Source organism: Rhinoderma darwinii, chromosome 4, assembly GCF_050947455.1.
Source record: "Rhinoderma darwinii isolate aRhiDar2 chromosome 4, aRhiDar2.hap1, whole genome shotgun sequence".
Lineage (NCBI taxonomy): Eukaryota > Metazoa > Chordata > Amphibia > Anura > Rhinodermatidae > Rhinoderma > Rhinoderma darwinii.
This window is the reverse complement of record NC_134690.1, coordinates 239,930,403-239,953,373: the sequence shown is the minus strand read 5'-3', so window position 1 is coordinate 239,953,373 and position 22,971 is coordinate 239,930,403. Positions and strand designations below refer to the sequence as shown.

Sequence of the window (22,971 nt, the reverse complement as noted above, 5' to 3'; positions counted from 1 at the left end):
GAGTACTCATTTAGCCCGTTGATTCATGATAGATGGAAAATTGTTTCGTGAACAAAAAAAAAAATCTGACACAGATTTAGTTAAGACCAAGAACATTGCATAGCTTTGTGATCTACATTTTTTTTTTTTTTGCTTTTTACTTCAGGGTAACTCTGTGCAGTACATGGGCGATCCTCTGCAAGATTTTACATTGATGAGGTTTTTGGACCGATTTGTGTATCGTAATCCAAAACAACAGAAAATAAGAGGTAATAATTTGGTTTATCAAGTTGTGTCAAAGCATGTTTGGTATAATGAAATTAAATTTACTAAAGTAAAGCTACCACCATGTTCCTATTTTCCTTTTCAACATTGTTTTACGTTGTTTTATTGTTGTTTCCAGCTGTAATAATATCAGTAAGGCTGTTAACATCACATTTGGGTTATATAGTTGGGAAATACAGGATTTTATTCTTCTATTGTAAAAAAGTAGGATAACTGATTCCTCAGGACACAGAGGAACACACCCAACCGAATTGTACACATGAAGCGCTAATGGGCTATCTGAATGAACAATAATATAGTATGTATGGCAGAAAGCAAAGTTATATCAAAATTGTATACCATTAAAGATAACCATATATATAAACCAAGTGTAGCTTGGTATTTTGACCGAAAACATACACAAGAACCTATAAACAAAAATGATCAAAAGACTAATACAGACGTAATAGATAAATAGTAATTCATTTTATTAACAGACAGATACAAACCAGATTTAAAATTTTGAATCATACAATGTATAAAAGGCGTCAACCAAATGCAGGATAACTTAGTGTCATCAGGGTATGAACGAACATAATAGAGGCATATGAGATAACAGCATATCCAAAGTCTGCTAGCTGTGCCTGATATGCAAAAAAATGGATAGTGCAAGGTAAAGTGCTATGTGCATATATTATTCTATCTGTAGAGCACCATTAAGTGTATATAGATGCATAGCAGGACATAAATAGCAGGTATCCGGGCTTCACAGCAAAAAAATGCAATCAGCCCTATACAGATTTAAACAGCAGCCTAAATAGATGAAGGTACATACCCAAGTTCATAATCCCGCATGGAGGAGACGCCAAGACCCGACGCGCGTTTCGGCGGATGCCTTCGTCCGGGGGACACAGAGGAAGCCTGGCCTAAACTATCTCATATCTCCAAAGGCAGTTCCAACAGGTACATCTATCCTCAAGGTCTACGCCCACATGGGCCTACTCAGGCTCCTTCTCTTTCAGGATTTTTGCAACCGTCACATCTCGGATGCATACGTTTCCGGAGTGAAATTTTAGTTCTATGCCACCAGACAGTTGTTTATTTTTTTTTCTGTTTGTTCCACAAACTCAACGCTTCTTCCTTTTTTCAGGCAGTAGATTCTCTTCTCTTCCAATGAGTGATTCCTCTTCCCTAGAAGGAACGGTACTGAGGCTTTTATTCTATTTTCTTCCTGGTTCCAAGGTCCCACCCTATCCTGGAACTAAAGTGCCTAAATCACTTTGGGTGCATCATTTCGGATGGAATCATGGAAGACGGTGATTTTTTTAAATCGAATAATGCAGATTTCTTTGCATTCCACGGTGGATGTCAAAGACTCCTCCATACTGATATTTCTGGCCCATCAGGGCTTCCTGAGATTCAATATCCGTTCCTGCCACTATCCATTTGTGGCTTTCCACTTCAGCCTGGCGACATCTCATGAATGTACATAAATCGCCCCCTACCTGGACGACTTCCTGGTGTAGGCACCCTCTCACTTATAAAACTAGGACAGTGTCCAAGTCACCCTGGACACCCTTGTTCGATTTGGCTGGGTGATAAACTACTACAAGTCATACCTTGCTTATTACAGATAGATATCGTTCCTGGGCATGGTTTTAAGCGCAGCAATGGTCCAGGTCCTTCTCCCTCAAGATAAGCTGTCCTTTCTCTTTTAGCAGGGGATGCTAGTTTCCCTTTCTGCATGAGGATTCTGGGCTCCATGGCCTCGTCAATCGAGGCCATCTCTACTTGCTGTTCTACACTCGTCCACTTCAACGGGCGATCCTGGCCCGCTTGGATCGTTCCCCAATCTCGTTGGATCGGCTTATCTTTCTTCCTCTTTCGGTACAATGTGCATTCCAGTGGTGGCTCTCCTCCCTGTCGATGCTTCCTATATCCTTACTAGACAGTCATCGCGACCAACACCATCCTGCAGGGCTGGGTAGGAGTGCCTGGGAAGCTGTTCTTCCAATCAATATTCTGGAACTAAGAGATTTACCTGCCCCTTCGACACTGGATCCCCTTGCTAGTGGGGTAACTATTCCGGATCAGTTGGACAATGCCACGGTGGTGGTGGTGGAGTCAGCCTGGATCTTCTCCTTTTAGCAGTCCACGTACGATTAGTGGACAACTGGATAACAAACTTCCTAACCAGATCACGTCTGGATCAAGGGGAGTGATCTCTTCATCTGGGCATCTTCGACCAGCTAGATGTCTGGTGGGGAACTCCAGACGTAGATTTTGATGGCATCTAGATTCAATCACAAGCTTCCTCCCTTTGTGGTTCGGACGTGTGCAGTGGTCTGGTCGTTACCTGGGATCAGTTCAACATTCACTACTCTGCCTCTTCTCCCAAGGGTTCTCAGGGGGATCAAGGCAGGTGTACCAACTATCCTGGTGACCCCGGATTGGCCTTGTCAGGCATCGTACACTGACGTCCCCTGGCATCTGCCTCTCAGGAGCAATCTCCTCTCTCAGGGATGTCTTCCAGCATTTAGGGTCACTACGTTTGAAGGCGTGGCTTTTTGAATCTGCAATCTTAACATGGTCTGAGAAACGAGACTTTATCAGGACCATGCTGCAGGCCAGAAAGTCATTCTCAGCTAGGGTTTATCACAGGACCTGGAAGGCCTTCTTATTTTTTTTTTTGGTGCGAGGAGCAGCACCTTCCCCTTTTCGATTTACTCTATCCAGGACCTTATCTTTTCTCGAACAGGACTTAAGGTACTTTTACACGGCCCTACCTGGGACGTGTAAACAAGCGCTGATGAAGGAGCTAGTATGACCATAAATTATTGTCATGTCGGTAGCGAATCTACCTGTTTACTCAGGGAGATATGCTGCCGACAACGATAATATTTTCAGTATTTAAAACGATAATACCAGCTGATGAACGAGCATTTGCTTGTGCATCGACTGATCATTGCCCTGTTTACATAGGGCAATTATCGGAAATGAGCGTTCTGTGAACACTCGTTTGCCCAATAATTGGCCAGTGTAAAAGGACCTTTAGTCTTCGCTCCATCAAAGGGCAGATTTCCGCGCTCTCTCCATTATATTTCAGTGCCCTTTGTCCTCAGCCTGTTTAAACTTTTCTTCAGGGAGCTGACCATATGGTTCCTCCGTATAGTCTCCCCACTACCGCATGGAATCTCAAACTAATCCTTGATGCCATGCAATCACCTCATTGCAAAGAGGACCTGTCAATAGGTTATATAAGTTGAACTAGTTTACTAACCTGAATAGCGCTGTCTCCATGCTTCCAGCGCTGTGTGTTTTTTGTTTTTTTTCCTTTCTTACTTGGACCCCCCCCCCTTTCCAGAGATGTGGCCCACTGTGATTTTGGCTCACTATATGCTAATCTGTAGTAGCAAACCGCGTCAACTGCCTTCAAGGTGCCTCACATTGATTGGTCAGAGGCAGGGAAGCTAGCTCCACCCCAGTGGCTAACTCAAGCAAATTAGCATATAGGGAGCCATCACAACAGTGGGCCATATCTCTGGAACGGGGGTGTCCAGGGAAAATAATATAGCCATGGAATCGTGGAGACTGCGCTGTTCAGATCAGTTATACAGTTCAACTTATATGACCTAGTGACAGGTCCTCTTTGAAGCACCTACAAGAAGTGTCCCCCCAGCCTTAGAATGTCTGCCTTTTTTTGGTGACCATCACCTCCATCAAATATAGATGTCTGAATTGGCAGCTCCCTTGCCTTGTCTCCCTTGCTGGTGCTTCACCAGGATGAACGTTCCTTCGTTCAATTCTCTTTTTCTGCCAAAGGTGGTGTTTTCCCTCCATCTGAATGAGGATTTTGTGCATCCTACTTTTTGCCCTTCGCCTTCCCATTCTAATGAACACTCCATCATTTGGGTGTGGTTAGAGCACTTTGTCTCATATATTTGATACATTTTGTCTCGTTCCTCCTCCTTATGCTGTACCGACTCTCTTCGCCATCCCGGACGGTCCAAGGAAGGGATTGGTGGGATCCAATGCTACAATCACTCAATGTATCAGTTTGGCCATTGGTGAGGTGTATTGCACCAAAGGCAAGTCTCCTCCGTTTTTTAAGTTACGGCTTCCTCCACCTGACCTGTGGGTGCTTCTTGGGTGGTTCGCCATCAGGCCTCTTCTGTGTAGGTCTTCTCTCCACACTTTTACCATGTTCTGTAGGGTGCATACTTTTGTGTCCTCGTATTTTTCTCTCAGTCCCAAGGTTCTGCAGGCAGCCGTAGATTAGACCGGTTGTGTTCTGTTTTTTTTCACCTCACCAGTGTACTGCTTTTGGATGTCCCATGATCTTCTGTGTCCCCTAATGACACGAGAAAAGAGGATTTCTTTGCTACTCACCTGTAAAGTCCCTTTCCTTGCTGAGTTTATTGGGACACCGCTCACTCCCAGTGTTTTTGGGGTTTTTTAAGTTATTTTGGCGGGTTCCTCTTTTTCTAGGTTCTGATCGTCAAGAGTTTTAACAGTGTAGTTCGTGGCTATAGTTTAACTTCTATTGGCTTCTCGTATTTGCTCCTACTGCTTGTGTACAAACTGGTTATCTCATTGTCTTCAGGAGGGATGTAGGCTGCGCAGGAGGAGCTGACACTTTTAATGCTTAAAGGGGTTATCCAAGGACCAAAACTTGCATTTCAATAATATATTTATGTGAAATAAAGTAACTTACTAATGTACTTTTAATGTAAAATTCTGTACTAAATTGTGTAGTTCAAACCTCGTGAATTGTCGGCAGTAGTACTGGACTCCCCGAGCAGAACATCAGCTGATTCTCTGCCTGGGGACTCCAGTACTGCTGCCTACATCATTGTCCATATATGGACAGTGATGTTGGCAGACGTGCTGATGCTTTGCTCGGGAACTCAAGTGATTGGAAACCCCTGAATTGACCAAATATCGCCGTCGGGAGTAGTGCTGGAGTCCCGGGCAAAGCGCCAGCTGATGCTCTACTCGGGACTCGAGCAATAGGCAATGTGACAGCCCCTTGCGGTCATGTTCACGAACAGCACATGAAGCAAGCCCTCAGTCTCATGGGGCTGCGTCGGAATGTCATCATTACTAGAAAACCTCCAGGGCTTCCTGGAAGATTTCACAAGGTTTGAACTGCACCATTTAGTACAGAATTTTAAATTAAAGTACATTAGAAAGTTACTTAGTTTTACATAAATATATTATTGTGATGCAATTTTTGGTCCCCGGATAACCCCTTTAAAGAAAACCTTCACCTCCCCATACTAGCTCCTTATGAAAGTAGCAAACGAGCGTCGATCAACGAGCTATCTCGTTGATCGGCGCTTGTTTACATGGCCCGTGACGTAGAGGACCTTAAGGATGTAAGAGGACCTTAAAGAGAACCTTTCACCTCCCCATACATGTGCAGCATGTAATTGGGAGTGCTGCACAAACCCTGGGGCACTTTACATTTTTTTCTACCTCCCTCCGTTATTTCGATATCGATGCCATTATATTTGGCGCCCGATATTTAAATAACCCCCTGAACAGTCAACGGGGTGTGTACTGGCAAGGGGGCGTGTTACTATGGCTGTGACACTGTCCAATCAGATATGGACAGTGCCACAGCAAGAGCGAGCAGAGAAAGTGCACGCTCCCTCTCTTCAGCTTTGAAGATCAGTCTTTTCACCCGAACGGGCAAGGGGGCGTGTCACTGCTACGGACAGCGTAAGAGCTGTGGAGAGGAGAGCCCTCATTGGCGCTCTCATCTCTTCAGCTCTTGCGAGAGATCAGTCTTGTATTGTCTGCCGAACTGGCAAGGGGGCGGTGTCACTGCTACGGACAGTGTAAGAGCTGTGGAGATGAGAGCGCTCATGCGCACTCATCTCTTCAGCTCTTGTGAGAGATCAGTCTTGTACTTTGTCTGCCGAACTGGCAAGGGGGCATGTCTCTGCTACGGACAGTGTAAGCGCTCCCCAGCTCTTACACTGTCCGTAGCAGAGACACGCCCCCTTGCCAGTTCGACAGACAAAGTACAAGACTGATCTCTCACAAGAGCTGAAGAGATGAGAGTGCGCATGAGCGCTCTCCTCTCCACAGCTCTTACACTGTCCGTAGCAGTGACACCGCCCCCTTGCCAGTTCGGGTGAAAAGGCTGATTTTCAAAGCTGAAGAGAGAGAGCGTGCACTTTCTCTGCTCGCTCTTGCTGTGGCACTGTCCATATCTGATTGGACAGTGTCACAGCCATAGTAACACGCCCCCTTGCCAGTACACACCCCGTTGACTGTTCAGGGGGTTATTTAAATATCGGGCGCCAAATATAATGGCACCTATATCTAAATAACGGAGGGAGGTAGAAAAAAATGTAAAGTGCCCCAGGGTTTGTGCAGCCCTCCCAATTACATGCTGCACATGTATGGGGAGGTGAAAGGTTCTCTTTAAAGAGGCTCTGTCACCAGATTATCAAATCCCTATCTCCTATTGCATGTGATCGGCGCTGCAATGTAGATAACAGTAAAGTTGTTTTTTTTCTCTTGTTTTCTCGTGTTTTCTCTTATTTCCAACTGGGCGTGTATTGTGTTTGTAACATCTGGGCGTGTTTACTTGTTTTACTAGCTGGGCGTTGTGAATAGAAGTGTATGATGCTGACATATGATGCTGACATAATCGGGTGACAGAGCCTCTTTAAGGTCCTCCTACATCCTTAAGGTCCTCCACGTCCTGGGCCGTGTAAACAAGCGACGATCAACGAGCCAGCATGTTGATCGGCGCTCGTTTTGCTACTTTCATAAGGAGCTAGTATGGGGATGTGAGCGTTCATTACGCCGATCGGTCGTCCCCATACGTTATTATCCTGTCGGCAGCATGTCTGCCGACAACAATAATGTTTTACTTTTTTAAAACATTACGATCAGCAGATGAACGAGCGTCTAGTGTCTGTTTCCTAGTGGCTGAGCAGCATATACCCACGGTTTTCTTTGTCCCACAATGAACTCTGCGAGAAAGGGATGTTAATTGTGAGTTACAAAAAAAATCCTTTAAATCAAAATAAATAAAGACCAGTATGATTTATACTAAAAGGATGGAAGTTAATAATATTTTTTTTAAAAAGCTACCGTAAGATGCAAAAAATGTATTGAGGCACACAAATTTGACGCATCTTTGACTGTCCGTGCATCATTTAATAAAATCCACACAAGGCGCCAGAGCAAGGGAAACTATCCAGAAGTGAAATTTTTTGCACCTTTTGGGCTGTTTGCGATATATCTTTTCAAGAAAACTGGCGAAGGAACGTTGTTAACTTTCCCCAATCTGTTTTGTCATATTTTCCTCATCGTAATCTATAGGAACGTTACAGTATGCTTGTATGTTCTTTGGTATACAAATATGTATGTCCGACATATGGCCCAAAAATGTGAGCAAAGCTTTAGATGGATAAGGGGTTGTTTTTGGTTTTTTTTTTATCTTCAAATGTATGAATGATCTCTCCATGTAAAACACAATTTATTTATTTTTATTCTTTGTCTCTTTGCACAGAAAACAACAGAGGCTATTTAATGCACCAAAAGAAGAGGTTGTACATGAACCAAGAAAGACAGCCAGGTACGTTGTTTTCTTTATCAACGTCACATCTGTCTACACAAGATATTTTCCGTACAGACTGAAAGAAAGCTTTAAAGACTAGAATACTGCCACAAATGCTGAGCTAGATGCAAATAAAACATCATAGTCTTCCTCTATATCTTTATTATTCTTAATATGCTTGTGTGCATGAGGCCCAACACTGAGTGAGTACGGACCTCTAATATATACAGTATATCAAGGTTGCTCCAAGCCTACTTCACTGATATTTTATATTTTAGATCCAAGTGTAGTCTCAATTACATATGTAGTCTAACTGCATCTGTACAAAGTTTGACTTTAGCTTCATGAGTGCTCCCTATCTAAGTTGTTTTCAGTAATTGAATTCTGTTTTAGTGAACAATGCGATTTTCCTGGAAAAAGAAGAGCGTGAAATCCCAGTAGATGAAGTTTTCTTCCACAGGTAAAATATATGTACAGATGAAAAGTTAACTATAGAACATTTATAACCCAAAAAATGTGAAAAGGATAAAAGTGGCGGACTACATGCATGTGCTAAATGTGGTCTAAGAGTTAATAGTCGCTATATCAATTAATTGTAATAATAAACCTGTATTTATAGTATATATGTGCTGTTATCCAAAAGCCAAAGTTGCAGATGGAAAAAAGTTTTCTAATCCAGGCATCATCTACCACATTGTAATGTTTGTATCCTAGCACAGTTACACTGCACAAGGCTTGCATTTGACTGAACACATCCAGAGAACAGCTCTAGGTTGCCATACCTACTGTGCTTTTATATATGGTTCACCTGTTATATCCTATAAGGATTCCATTAACTCTAAAAAATATATATATTTTTTTTTTATCCAAAACTTAGATACTTCAAGAAGTTGTCTACAGATAAACAGAAGTATAAGCGTAATGAAGCTGAAGAAAGTTTACAAGATGTTGATGATGATGAGTTTGAAAAAATTCTTGGTATGAGGACAAGTATACGATTTCCTATAACAGAATACACAGTATCATTGGTATTAATGTGGTTGCTTTAGTAAAGGGGGCTAAGTGGCAACTGCAGTCACAGTCCTTGGGGAAAATGACCCCCTCTAAAAGATTGGTATTCTCTGGACAATGGCTCTTATAGCTAGTGTCTCTATACAGTTTGTCACAAATGGATATGAGGACTACATTATATATAATCTTCTAATATATCATCCTTTTATACCTCCAAAGCAGTGTTTGTCTTAGAAAAGTGCACTTGTCATGTAGCACTACAGGAAATGGCTTTTCATTTGCATGTTTACTTGTATTATAGACTCGTTTGAAGGAGACAGTTTTTACACTGGAATGGACAATGTTCTTGATTTTGCTGGGTAAGTTTGTGGATTGTTTTCTTAACGTACATACTGAAGGATTTCTGTTATGGATGTTTAAGCTACAGTAATCCTGCTTGCCCGCTGAGCATACAAGAATGTTTGTATTTGTGTCCCCTATGGGCAGATAACACCATTTCAAAGATGCCACTGCATTTGCACAGGCATGATCACTAAGCCTTAATATGGCAGAGCACAAACACAATGGCAATGACTGCTGCACCTTTACCATGGTGAATTTGTTTGTACTTGGGACAAGAAAAGGTCCAGGGTTTAAAGTACCTAATTTTTCAGGTGACTTTTCAGAATAAGCTGTGTGTACATGAGGAATAACACTATTTCTGGCCATTATATGACTAAAATATGTCATCATCTTACATTTTTCTCTCTGCAAGCTCAATCTCTTAATTCTCTGTGTTCTCTGAGCTAGTGGGCAGAGCCTAACGGCTATCATATCTTCTATACACTACACACGTAGTAAAGTAGAATTCTACTCTCCTATCTCTATCTATCACATATACTGTATATAGAAGCTGCAGCAGCATGGAGAAGATTATACAGCAGTAATGAGCAGTGTAGCTGAGAATCCAGCACTGGGGTGAGAAATAACACTTACCAGGAAGCTGCAGCATGTCTGTATGTTTCTTTCTTATTCTGTTCCTGCTCCTCCTTCCCTCTCCATAGACTTGTATAGGCAACTTGTCTGTGTGTCATACTCTGCTCACTACTCCTGCTCCCCCTCCCTTCTCCATAGACTTCTTTTGGCAGACAGTGAAGACACACCCCCAATTTCTGCAGTCGGTCAATTCTGCTCTGTAACTAGGGATGGATTTTGCTTGACAACAGGGGTGAACATAAGATTACAGGAAGGGGTACATCTAGAGGCAGTAACTTTACACAGAATTTGCATGGGGAAAAAAAAACATTTTAAAAGTAAGAAAATGACGAAGTTGATATATATCAGGTATACTATTAGGCTGGATTCACACGAGCATGTTCAGTCCGTAACGGACGGAACGTATTTCGGCCGCAAGTCCTGGACCGAACACACTGCAGGGAGCCGGGCTCCTAGCATAATAGTTATGTACGACGCTAGGAGTCCCTGCCTCGCTGCGGGGCAACTGTCCCGTACTGTAATCATGTTTTCCGTACGGGACAGTAGTTCTCGTGCTCGTGTGAATCCAGCATTAGATTAATTAAAGTTTTTGGACCTATTTTGAAAAAAAATCAAAGGTGGATGTTTACTTTCAGCAGATATAGATTAAAATATTTTGCTAATTGTCTGGCACTAGAAATAAGAGATCTTAAAAAAAAAAAAATTTCAAAAAAAAAAATAGAATTTACTTAAAATTGTATTTTAATATTAGGCCTTGTTCATGCAGTGCAGATTTTGCGTTCATTTTTTTTAAGCCAAAACCTGAATTGAATCCAGGTGAACATTCAAAGTCTGCAGCAAATCTACACTGTGAACAAGGCCGTAAGTCCTGATTTCTCGTTCGTATCATTGGGTGACACAGATTGTGGGTATATGTTGTTGCCACTAGGAGGCTTGACTCTAATAACTAAAAAATTATAGCCCCTACTACAGAATATACCCCAACTGCAGACACTGAGCCAATCCAGTCTTAACTAGTGTTTGTAGTAAGCGAGAAGGCGGGGACAAGAATGTAACCAGCACCCCTTCTCTACTTGTCCCCACTAGTGTCCCCCCCTCACATGAAGAGTGCTCACTGAGAGGGTGCCCCTGCTAGTCAATGGATTGCTGGGAGCGAAGTAGACCTGGATGAGAGAGTTGAGTTTAGTTGTTCGCCAATCCTTTTGTCCTCTAGACATCTGTCTCAGCAGGGCCTCAAGAACAAGCCCTCCTTCAAGTTCCGTCCTCACTGGCGTCCATGCCCTTAGACTGCCAAAGCCGGAGCGGGCAAGACCAGGCCTGAAGGTGCGCTCCCGCTTTATTCAGGTTGGTTGGGGGGCCGGTACGTCTGGCTCTCCCACATCTTGGACACCTAGGTTCAGGAGCTGGTACACTTAAGGTACAAGATAGAGTTTACCAGCCTTCCACTTGAACATTTCTTCCAGTGCACACTTCCTCAGTCTACTTTCAAGGCGACCGCTTTTTGTCAGGCAATAGACTCTCTGCTATTTCAAAGAGTAATCATCCCCGTGACTGCAGATCAGATTCCAAGGCTTCTACTCCAATCTTTCTCGTCCCATTTTGGCTCACTGCGCTTTGCAGCACCATTACTAATTTGTGGCGCTGCTGTTTGGCCTTGCAACGGCCCCGTGGGTTTTCATCAAAATTCTCTCTGGTCACGACACCTGTATCTCCACCTCTGCGTGAAAGTACTTTGGTACCAAAGTGATGAAACAAAAATTCTACCCGTTGACATAGGAGCTGATATTTTTTTGTTCTAGGAAATGATGTAAGCCTTTTTTAAAGCCATCTACTGTAGCTAATGTGACCAGCTCCTGCAGTAGGCTATTCCATAGGTTCACAGTAAAGAGGGCTTGTCGCCTCTGCAGATTGAACCTTTTTTTTGTCCAGACGGGAGGAGTGCCCCCATATTTTTTGATGGGGCTGTACATGGAACAGGATGTCACCATATTTTTTGTATGTGCCATTCATATATTTATACGAAATAATCTTGTCCCCTCTTGATCGTCTCTTTTCAAAGCTAAATAGGTTTAATTATTTTAATCTTTCCTCATAACTTAGAATCTCCATGCCTCTTATTAGCTTGGTTGCTCTTCTTTGTATTTTTTCCAACTCCAGGGCATCCTTTCTATGAACTGGAGCCCAGAACTGAACTGCATATTCTAGATGAGTCTCGCGAGTCCATGCCTCTTTTAATGCACGACAATATCTTGTTGGCCTTAGAAGCAGCTGATTGACATTGCATGCTGTTATTTAGTTTATGATCTACAAGTACACTAAGATCCTTCTCAACAAGTGACTCTCCCAGTGTAGCTCCCTCTAAGACATATGATGCATGCAGATTGTTGGTACCCATATGCATAACTTTACATTTATCTACATTAAAGAAAGGGCACTTATAATGTGGTGACAGACTATCTCCTACATAAGGAGATGGGCGCTATAATGTAGGTGACAGCAGTGCTTTTTATTTAGAAAAACAATCTATTTTTACCACTTTATGAGCGATTTTTAGCTTTATGCTAATTCGTTTCTTAATGCCCAAGTGGGCGTGTTTTTACTTTAGACCAAGTGGGCGTTGTACAGAGGAGTGTATGACGCTGACCAATCAGCGTCATGCACTTCTCCATTCATTTACACTGCACTAGCGATTATAGCTATATCGCTATGTGCAGCCACATACACAAACACTAACATTACTGCAGTGTCCTGACAATGAATATACATTACCTCCAGCCAGGACGTCATGTGTATTCAGAATCCTGACACGTCCGAATCTTTTCTGTGAGATTTCGAACAAGGCAAACGTGATCTCGTTTTAAATGACAGACGTGTCAGGATTCTGAATACACATGACGTCCTGGCTAAAGGTAATGTATATTCATTGTCAGGACACTGCAGTAATGTTTGTGTATGTGGCTGCACATAGCGATATAGCTATATCGCTAGTGCAGTGTAAATGAATGGAGAAGTGCATGACGCTGATTGGTCAGCATCATACACTCCTCTGTACAACGCCCACTTGGTCTAAAGTAAAAGCACGCCCACTTGGGCATTAAGAAATTAGCATAAAGCTAAAAATCGCTCAAAAAGTGGTAAAAATAGATCGTTTTTCTAAATAAAAAGCACTTCTGTCACCTACATTATAACTCCCATCTCCTTATGTAGGAGATAGGGCACTCATAATGTGGTGACAGAGTCTCTTTAAACCTCATTTGCCCAAAAACTTAGTGTGTCCAAATCAGCTTGCAATTTAGAAACCTCTTCCATAGACTAAACAATGCTACATAGCTTGGTGTAGTCTGCAAAAATAGAAATAGTACTATTAATCCGGGGTCTCTAGATTACACCAAAATTAGATTTTTCGGTGTTGACCCCCTTTATAATTCCACCCACAAGGTTTCAACCTCCTCACAATCTTCACCCACAATTTCCTCTTTCACACTCTCCTTCATCACTTCTCACATACAGATATACACCACCGCCTTTCCTATTTTCCCTGTCTTTTCGAAACAATGTAAAACCCTGTAGGTTTACAGCCCAATCAGGTGAAGAGTCTGGCCATGTTTCAGCAACACCAACTATATCTATATGTTTCTCCAGTACCAAGGCCTCCAGCTCCCCATTTTGCTTGCTAGACTTCTGGCATTTGTGAACATACACTTTAACTGGCATGTCAAATTTTCATGTTCGCTATCAGAAATTTGATTATTTGACATTATTTGGACATTTTTATTTTCATTGCTGTTTTGTAACAAAAGGATCTTCTTATCTTGTTGCCTAGTCCTCTCCCCAGTCTTTTGGGGGGAGAAATATAGTCTGACCCCTCTCTAGCCTAACTACCCCTTTATTTTCCAAATTGACCTCCCTCCTCAGCCCTAGTTTAAATACTCCGCCACCCCAGCTAGAATTCTCTCCCCCAGCACAGCGAACCCCCTTCCATTTAGGTACAAATCTTCTGCAGAATACAGTTTGTACCCCATTGAAAAGTCAGCCCAGTGCTCTAGGAACCCACAGCCTTCTCCTCTACACCAAGACTACAGCCATGCATTTAACTCCCTGAGCTCCCGCTGTCTTTCTTGTGATGCGCATGACACAGGCAGTATTCCTGAGAATGCTACCAAGGAGGTCCTTCGCTTCAGCTTGTAGCCTAGTTATTTAAAATTATTCTTAAAGAGAACCTTTCACCTGCCCATACATGTGCAGCTCAGTGCACCATGTAATAGGCACGGCTGCACAAATCCTGGGGCACGTTACATTTTTTTTCATATCCTCTGTTATTTAGAGATCAGTCCCATTCTATATTTAAATAACCCCCTGAACTGTCAATGGGGTGTGTAATTGGCAAGGGGGCGTCTTACTATCTCAGACACTGTCCAATCCGCTAAGGACAGTGTTACAGCAAGAGCTCCACCGCTACCACTGAACAAAAGTGGAAAAGAAGAATGTGAATTTTTCTGTTCCGTGGCGACGGGAGTATCGTCAGCAGCGGCAACGGAGCTGTGCGCGCGCACGCTCTCAATCTTCAGACTGATCTTGCGCGACCCTGGATGTTTGTGCCTTGTAGGTTCACCCATCCCTCACGGCTTTCTTTCTAAAAGCAGACAATTTGTTTGCCATTCCAGAGGGTCCACTAAAGGGTCTGGAAGCTTATAAGGCTACTATTGCCCGCTGGATTGGGTTAGCTTTGAGGCCTACTGGTTCAAGAGTAGGGAACCCCCATTCCTGATTACGGCTAACTTCACTAGGGCGGGCAGAGCTTTCTGGGCTGTGCCATCAGGTTTCTTCTCCTCAGGTGTGCAAGACGACTACCTGGTCTTCTCTGCACACATTTGTCATGTTTTTACCAGGTGCATACTTTTGCTACTGCGATTCTTTGCTCGGTTGCATGATTTTGCAGCCATCTGTGGAGGAGGTGATCACGTCCTTTTCTTCTGTTCCCACCTCCTGGAGACTTCTTTAGGACGTCCAACAGACAGTGTCCCTCAATGATACGAACAAGAAAATGTGATTATTTGAGTACTCGCCATAAAATCCTTTTTTTTTTTTTTTTTTTTGTCTACTTCATTGGGGGACACCGCTCCCACCCAATATTTTTGTTTTTTCCTTGTTGGTTCTGAATTTATCTCCTTACCTGGTTGTTGTGCTTTTCCTACTTCTTATGTACTAATGTTCTAATTGTGTACTAAGTCAAAACGGCTTAGTGTCATTGGAGGGGCTAGCACTTTAGTTTTTAGTGTCAAGCTTCCAAGTGGCAACAGCATACCCCCACAGTCTATCCACCCCCTAATGAACTGGATGAGAAAAGGATTTTACGGCATGTACTCAAAAAATACACTTTCTTGTCCACTAATTTGTTACACTTGAACATTTTTCTCTACATGTTAGGAATTTGAAACCAAGTGAAAAGTCTGCAAAGAAGAAATCCGAAGTTGACGATTCTGATTCTGATTGGGATACTGAGGCAGCTGACGATGATGAAGAAGTTTCGTTGGGTACTATGTGTGAAGAAGATTTTGAAGTTGATGATGCTGGAGGAGTTTTCATGGACACTTCAGAAATAGAGGATACAGAACCAGGTAACATTACTGATGTGTGGTACTTTGTGAATTGGTACTAATAACTTTTTGTGACTATCGTGGTTTCTGTTTTTTGTTTTAATTTAGTGGCATTGTTTTTTTCTTTTCCTTAACAGATGAAAAGCATATGAATTACCAGAAAAAAAAACATAGCATTGCAATCATTATAATTGTTACTGTATTGGGGACTGCTATGTGGGGCATTGTGATGTGTTGGGGGCTGCTATGGGGGCATTATACTGTGTTGGGGACTGCTATGGGGGCATTATAATGTGTTTTTGGACTGCTATGGGGGCATTATACTGTGTGGGGGGCTGCTACGGGGGCATTATACTGTGCGGGGGTGGCTACGGGGGCATTATACTGTGCGGGGGCGGCTACGGAGGCATTATACTGTGCGGGGGCGGCTACGGAGGCATTATACTGTGCGGGGGCGGCTACGGAGGCATTATACTGTGCGGGGGCGGCTACGGAGGCATTATACTGTGCGGGGGCGGCTACGGAGGCATTATACTGTGCGGGGGCGGCTACGGAGGCATTATACTGTGCGGGGGCGGCTACGGGGGCATTATACTGTGCGGGGGGCTGCTACAGAGGCATGATACTGCGGGGGGGCAGTGTCAAGGGGTATAGTTTATACAGAAGTATACAGCCGATTCAGGGGATATATAATTATCCAATGGCGTGGCATGCAAATAGAGGGAATGGCATGTAAAAGGGGTGTGGCCTAAATAATAGTTCGTTAGTCGTAATTGAGGTTACATGTTAAATTAATCTAGATTTTGATTTAGGTCATAATCGCCCAGCCCTATTCTTGCAATTGCGACCATATAGAGTAACTTTGTCCTCTAGAATTGCTGTACCCTCAAAGCTACGGATATTCCTAAATGTAATAATAGTTTTCTAAAAGGGGATTGAATTGAATTTCCAACTTCCTGCAATAGTCCATCTGTCAGCGGAAAGATAAAGGTTTATTAGTTTTGTTTTTTTTAATTATCTGAAATCGAGGCATTAGGCAGCGCTGACCAAGGTGACCAGCTAATGTGGAGATTCAGTTTAGCAGGGATCCATCTTTCCAGCAACTGGGCATGCCCACCAAATGTGGTATAGTGGCCCTACGTGCACATCCCATGGAAATAGAGGTTTGATTGGGAAGGGAAATTTCTTGCTAGGTGCCCTCTGGTTAGAAGTTTGTAAGATGTTTCCTTAACCCCTTCACGACGTACAGTTACATCATAGCCGGGTAGGGGAAGTATGGAGAGGGCTCACGGTCTGTGTTACAGCGGACACTTCACTGTAACGACCGGGATCACACTCCAGTGCGATTCCGCTCGTTTAACACAAATGCTGCGGTCAGTAGCGACCGCGACCTTTAAATTGTTAGAATGACAATGTAACTCGTAGTAGTAAGTGGTGGTTACGGAAGCGGCGTAGCTCAGCGAGTTACGCTGTTTCCGTAACTCCCGACCATGTAATCAGTAAGGCCCCATGCACATGACCGTATTTTTGTCCACCCGTAAATACTCGCGTAAATACGGGTCCTTGGTCACACGTATTCGACCTGTATTGCACCAGTATTTACGGACCCGTGCCCGTAAATACGGGTCCGGTGTCACCCGGTTTCCACCCGTATTTACGGGCACGTTTTTGGCTGCAAAATTGCACTGCACTAATCGACAGCCCTTCTCTCTATCAGTGCAGGATAGAGAGAAGGGACAGCCCTTTCCGTAATAAAAGTAAAAGAAATTCATACTTACCTGGCCGTTGTCTTGGTGACGCGTCCCTCTCTTGACATCCATTCCGACCTCTCTGGATGACGCGGCAGTCCATGTGACCGCTGCAGCCTGTGATTGGCTGCAGCGGTCACATGGGCTGTAACGTCATCCCAGGAGGCCGGACTGGAGGAAGAAGCAGGGAGTTCTGGGTAAGTATGAACGTCTTCTTTTTTTTTTTTTTTTTTTACAGCTTTATCTATATTGTGATCGGTAGCCACTGTCCAGGGTGCTGAAACAGTTACTGCCGATCGTTTAACTCTTTCAGCACCCTGGACAGTGACTATTTACGGACGTCGCCTAGCAACGCTCCCGTAATTACGGGTGCACACACGTAGTCACCAGTAATTACGGGAGCCCCATAGACTTCTATGGGCTGCCCGTGCCGTAATTACGGCCTGAAATAGGACATGTTCTATCTTTTTCAACGGCACGGGCACCTTCCCGTAGGCATACAGGGAGGTACCCGTGGCCAATAGAAGTCTATGGGCCCGTAATTACTGGAGTTTTCACGGTCGTGTGCATAGGGCCTAAGTGGCCGGGAGGCTGCGTGAGCACAAAAAGCTAGAGCGGGGTTTAGGGGACCCTGTTCTAAAATAGTTGTGGGTCCCACATCTTTATGACATTTATGATATATCCTGTGGATATGTCATAAATGTCCCTCATGGGAAAACCCATTTAAATGTTCCCATTTTGAATGAATTTGAAAATTATGGTGAGATGTTGATATAACCACCACTGAAATGCATCAGGCGTTTGACTTGGAAGGATATCTGGATTATTGAAAAGGTTTTGTTGAAAGGGAGAGTTGGACATTAATTTGAAATTATGTTTGTGGATATGCCAGAGACCTAGGGAATGTGCAATCAGTTTATTAACATAACTTTAACATTTCTTGGGACATGGCAGGTCCTCTTTAAACGCCAGCGCCGTTTATTTAGTTTGTAAGTGCTTCTGTTTCTCTACAATCACCCTCTGTTCTCCCTGCATTTAGCTCGGTCATGACGGTTTGGCAGCAGATTAACATTTTTGAGGACATGACGGGGTTTTTAACTGGTTGAACGACACATGACATGTATGCTCGTCAGGACGTTGCCGCATCATGATAAGCATACACGTCATGCTGATCGCACGGGCACAGCAAGTGCGCCTGTGCGATCAGGAGCGGGACAACATGTGTAATGCACAGCCGCAGTCCTGCTCTAACAGCAGAGATCAGAGAAACTTCTGATCTCCGCCAGTAACCCTTGTCGCTGCAGAATTTAGTCTGTCCCTTAACGTTGGACATTATCTGCATTTATCTGAGTTCCAAATTAATTAATTCTCTCTCACTGGAGTGAGAGAGTCCGGCCGGAGAAAGACCATGACATGCAGCATCGGTGCTCAAAACAGTCCCCCGCCCCAGGGGGCAATACATCTTTATAAGAAAATGAGCGTAGGCGTTACCCTTAAAACTTGCAAACATATACTTTCTACAAATGGTAACATACAGAATCCCAAGCTCATCTTTGTATTCTTTTTGGCTAAAGATACATACTATGTCGTCAAGTTTTGTCACGACGTCCGCCTTTGTAACAGCTGAATGCAAAGTCATAAACCAGAAGACTTAGAATAGAATCGCCACCCCCCCCCCCCCCCCCTCTGTAGGCTGTTGTTACAGCAGTTCTGTAAGCTCCAGTTACACCTATTCATAGTTGTAGATATTAAGCACTTTTAGGTTCACACGTATAAAGATAGATATAAAGATATTTTTGACAATTCCCTTCTTTTGAACATAAATTTGCTTAGCCAGGTTTTAGAATACTCATCCAACGGCTACCTTCTGATCAGGGCATCTCGTGTGCCATTCACCTCTGGGTGGGTACTTGGTAAACGTGTCTAGCAATAGGTGATTGTACAGCGTTACATACTGTACACACCTGAAGATGTAGGGAATTACAGGTTTTACAAGTTTGGCAATACCATCTATCTTGGTGTCGTTCTATGGCTTGACAGATAACTTTATCAGTTATGGCAGCATTCAGCATCACGTAAACAGGTGGCTCTGAATGTTTCCTCCCTCCTCGGTTCTTTGGGTGGTGGGTGGTCTTTATGCACTTTAATATCCTGTGCTGTTTTCTTGACTGCTGATACTTTTGCAATCAAACATATTACAAGTTTAAACATAATATATCGCTATCTAAGTAGCTGATTGTAGTCTGGCTAGGGTACATATTCCTAGTCTCCTGGGTGGCATCTACTTATATGCTTTAAACCCACATATATGAAGTATATGTTGGGTTGAAGCACATCTCTGGAGTGATTAAACACTCCTGCAATCCAGGAGAACAATATTATGTCCTGTCCGGTGGCATTCATCGATGCCACCTATTTTTTAGTTAGATTACCTCGTATTGCGCCTTCTAGACCCTGCGTCAACCATTCACTAGCTGTCTCGGAGCACTGGGAACTGCCAGTTGCTCTTATTCCCACACAAGATACAGATTTTGTGTAATTTCCCTCACAGTCGCTGAGGTTTAGAGCATCAATAAACATGTAGTTTTTATTAACCTGACTTATGTTTGCACATCACACAGTGTCATTGGGGTAAGATCTAATCATGGACTGCAGTATTCCTGGCCTGAGATCTATTTTCCACAGCGTTCCCTTTTTAAATGTCTTACACGGTTAAACATACAGGGAACCAATGCCCACGCTGCTGTTACAAGAGGAACAACTCGGGAGAGTTAGGGTTATGCGCTAGGGAAAAGAGATGGGACTGCAAGGCCAAGGCAATAACTTAATCTATCTTCAGATATGGCATTGTTTTTGAAAAAAGAGGGGAATGGAGACATATACAATAGTCCAGCCATTTAGTCAATACTGATATCACTTGATGTTTGATAAACGTGTTCTTAAAGAGGCTCTGTCACCAGATTTTTCAACCCCTATCTGCTATTGCAGCAGATCGGCGCTGCAATGTAGGTTACAGTAACGTTTTTATTTTTAAAAAACGAGCAATTTTGGCCAAGTTATGACCATTTTTGTAGTTATGCAAATGAGGCTTGCAAAAGTACAACTGGGCGTGTTTAAAAGTAAAAGTCCAAGTGGGCGTGTATTATGTGCGTACATCGGGGCGTTTTTACTACTTTTACTAGCTGGGCGCTCTGAAGAGAAGTATCATCCACTTCTCTTCAGAACGCCCAGCTTCTGACAGTGCAGATCTGTGACGTCACTCACAGGTCCTGCATCGTGTCGGCCACATCGGCACCAGAGGCTACAGTTGATTCTGCAGCAGCATCAGCGTTTGCAGGTAAGTCGATCTTACCTGCAAACGCTGATGCTGCTGCAGAATCAACTGTAGCCTCTGGTGCCGATGTGTCCTCGCTCGTCTGACACGATGCAGGACCTGTGAGTGACGTCACCGCGTGATCTGGCAGAAGCTGGGCGTTCTGAAGAGAAGTGGATGATACTTCTCTTCAGAGCGCCCAGCTAGTAAAAGAAGTAAAAACGCCCCAATGTACGCACATAATACACGCCCACTTGGACTTTTACTTTTAAACACGCCCACTTGGACTTTTGCAAGCCTCATTTGCATAACTACAAAAATGGTCATAACTTGGCCAAAAATGCTTGTTTTTAAAAAATAAAAACGTTACTGTAATCTACATTGCAGCGCCGATCTGCTGCAATAGCAGATAGGGGTTGCAAAATCTGGTGACAGAGCCTCTTAAACTCTTCTTCTAGCTCCTCATTTAGACCATTGGTAAAGTAGAGATGACAGAAAAGATAAAGGTGAGCTGGAGCGACTCATAGTTCAACATTGTGATTGAGGATCTTTCAGCAGTGACTGGCATGTATCCAAGTTGTCTTTCCTTCCAACTTAACGGATGTGGAAGTTGTGAGTTGGACTTGGTACGGACATCACAGTGCGGCTGTGGTGCTTTACGGTGTCTCTTTAAACACGCCCTGTCCCCTGGCTGTAAAGAATGTCCCTCTTTTACTTAGGATCTAGAATGGAATCATAAACCTATTTATACATCTGCGTGAGCTGTTTTTTCAGAGCTCCTAAATTACTGGTGAGGTCAGAGTGTAATGGGCAGGCACTCAGTCCATGGTTTATGGGTTTCAGCCATGACCTTCTGGATTTTTAACTTCTAAGTCCCATTCAACCTTTCTTCCTTCCCACTGCTCTGGGGATGATAAGGGGTGTGAAAAGCTGCTCTATTGTTCTTGGAGTACCTCTCCAGTATAGTGAGTTCCTCTATCACTTTCTATTGTCTCAGGGACCCCATATCTACATACCGCTTCTGAGAGCAATTGTTTAGCAGTAACATTTGCTGTGGCCCTCGTTACTGGCCACGCTTCAGGCCACTCGGAGAACAGATCTACACAGACCAGTACATGTTCATACTGTCCCACCTTTGGTAACTGAGTCAATCTGCAATCGCTGATATGGGAAGTCTGCCTTTAACATATTCCTTTTTGTAACCCGCACAGTTTTGCCTATATTATGGCAATCGCATATCATGCACTTCTGGACATATCTGGCAGCAGCACTGCTGAAACCCGGGGCTACCCACCATTTAGTCACCATTGCACACATTCCTTCTCTTGACACATGCGTTGGTCTTTGCATTAGTTGGGTTGCCATGGGAAGTGGACTCTGGGTGGGCAAAACCTGTTACCCACCTTCCATATTCCATCCTCCCATTCACTGGCACCTTTTGTCTGCCACTGTTCGTTTTTCTTCTTTTGTGGCTTGACTTTGTAGTCTACTTAATATTATCATGTCAATGGGACCAGATGCTATGCTGTTCAAGAATACATCCTCTTTAGGGGCGTGAGAGCCGCAGCTTTTGCAGCCTTGTCTACTAGTCTATTTTCCCTCGCTTCGGGGGCAGCTTGCACTTTAGTAAGAGCTTGCACTTTGAGTATACCTACCTGCTTTGGCAGTGTCAGAGCTTCAAACAATTCTTTCACTCTCTCACCATTATGGGTTTACCTGTGGATCCAGCAAAGTTGCTGCTCCTCCAGATTAGGCCATAATCATGTGCAATACCAAAAGCATATCGAGTCAGTATATATTTGCGGTTTTACCTTCAGTCAGTCTACACACCTCAGTCAGTACCTTCAACTCCACCTCTTATGCCGCCATGGACGGTGGGAGTGGTTCTTTCTTTATTACCTCTGTTTCAGTAGTAACCGTATACCCAGTCTTGTAGCATCCTTCATGGTGGTACCTGGAACCATTTACAAAAAAACTCAAAATCTGGATTAGATAATGGATCCTCTGTTACATTTTTTTTTTTAATGGTTTCATCTCTATTGTCATTAATGAAGACAATTATGTTGATGATCTGGGTACTGGGAAATCAAATGCGCCCGGAAATCAACTTCCCACCAGTTTGGAAATTCACTGTCTGCTATTTCCTGCAACTTATCCCATTGCCTCCAAAAACTCCCATTGATTATATAACCTATCCATGTAACCTATCCTTCTCTTCCTCCTCTGTTGGACCCTGCGGAAGCAATGTAGAAGTGTTCAACACTGTAAATCTCTGTATGGTTAGTTTTATATGGGGTGATGAGACTGGTCTTATACTTAGTAGACATGTGCTTAGTGTGTGTTTGAAGAATCTCACGAACCGCATGGGGCACCATAAGAACTGGAGGCTAATCTTCGCACTGTCTGTTGCCTTGTCTTTGAGTAGAGCAGCTGCTGCTACTACACAGATACAAGATGGTGGATATGGCAGAAAAACTCTTTCTTTACAGTACCCTATGAGAT

At 43.4% G+C, this 22,971-nt stretch overlaps 1 protein-coding gene across 1 annotated transcript in view; it reads left to right on the top strand.

The window, feature by feature from the left end:
• Positions 1-22,971, top strand: part of CEBPZ (CCAAT enhancer binding protein zeta) — a 61,447-nt gene that overhangs the window by 30,685 nt on the left and 7,791 nt on the right. The window contains exons 8-13 of the mRNA XM_075862310.1: positions 146-248; positions 7,778-7,843; positions 8,219-8,285; positions 8,703-8,803; positions 9,138-9,195; positions 15,239-15,429. Of these exons, the coding sequence (XP_075718425.1) occupies positions 146-248; positions 7,778-7,843; positions 8,219-8,285; positions 8,703-8,803; positions 9,138-9,195; positions 15,239-15,429 (586 nt within the window). The remainder of the gene's footprint in view (positions 1-145; positions 249-7,777; positions 7,844-8,218; positions 8,286-8,702; positions 8,804-9,137; positions 9,196-15,238; positions 15,430-22,971) is intronic.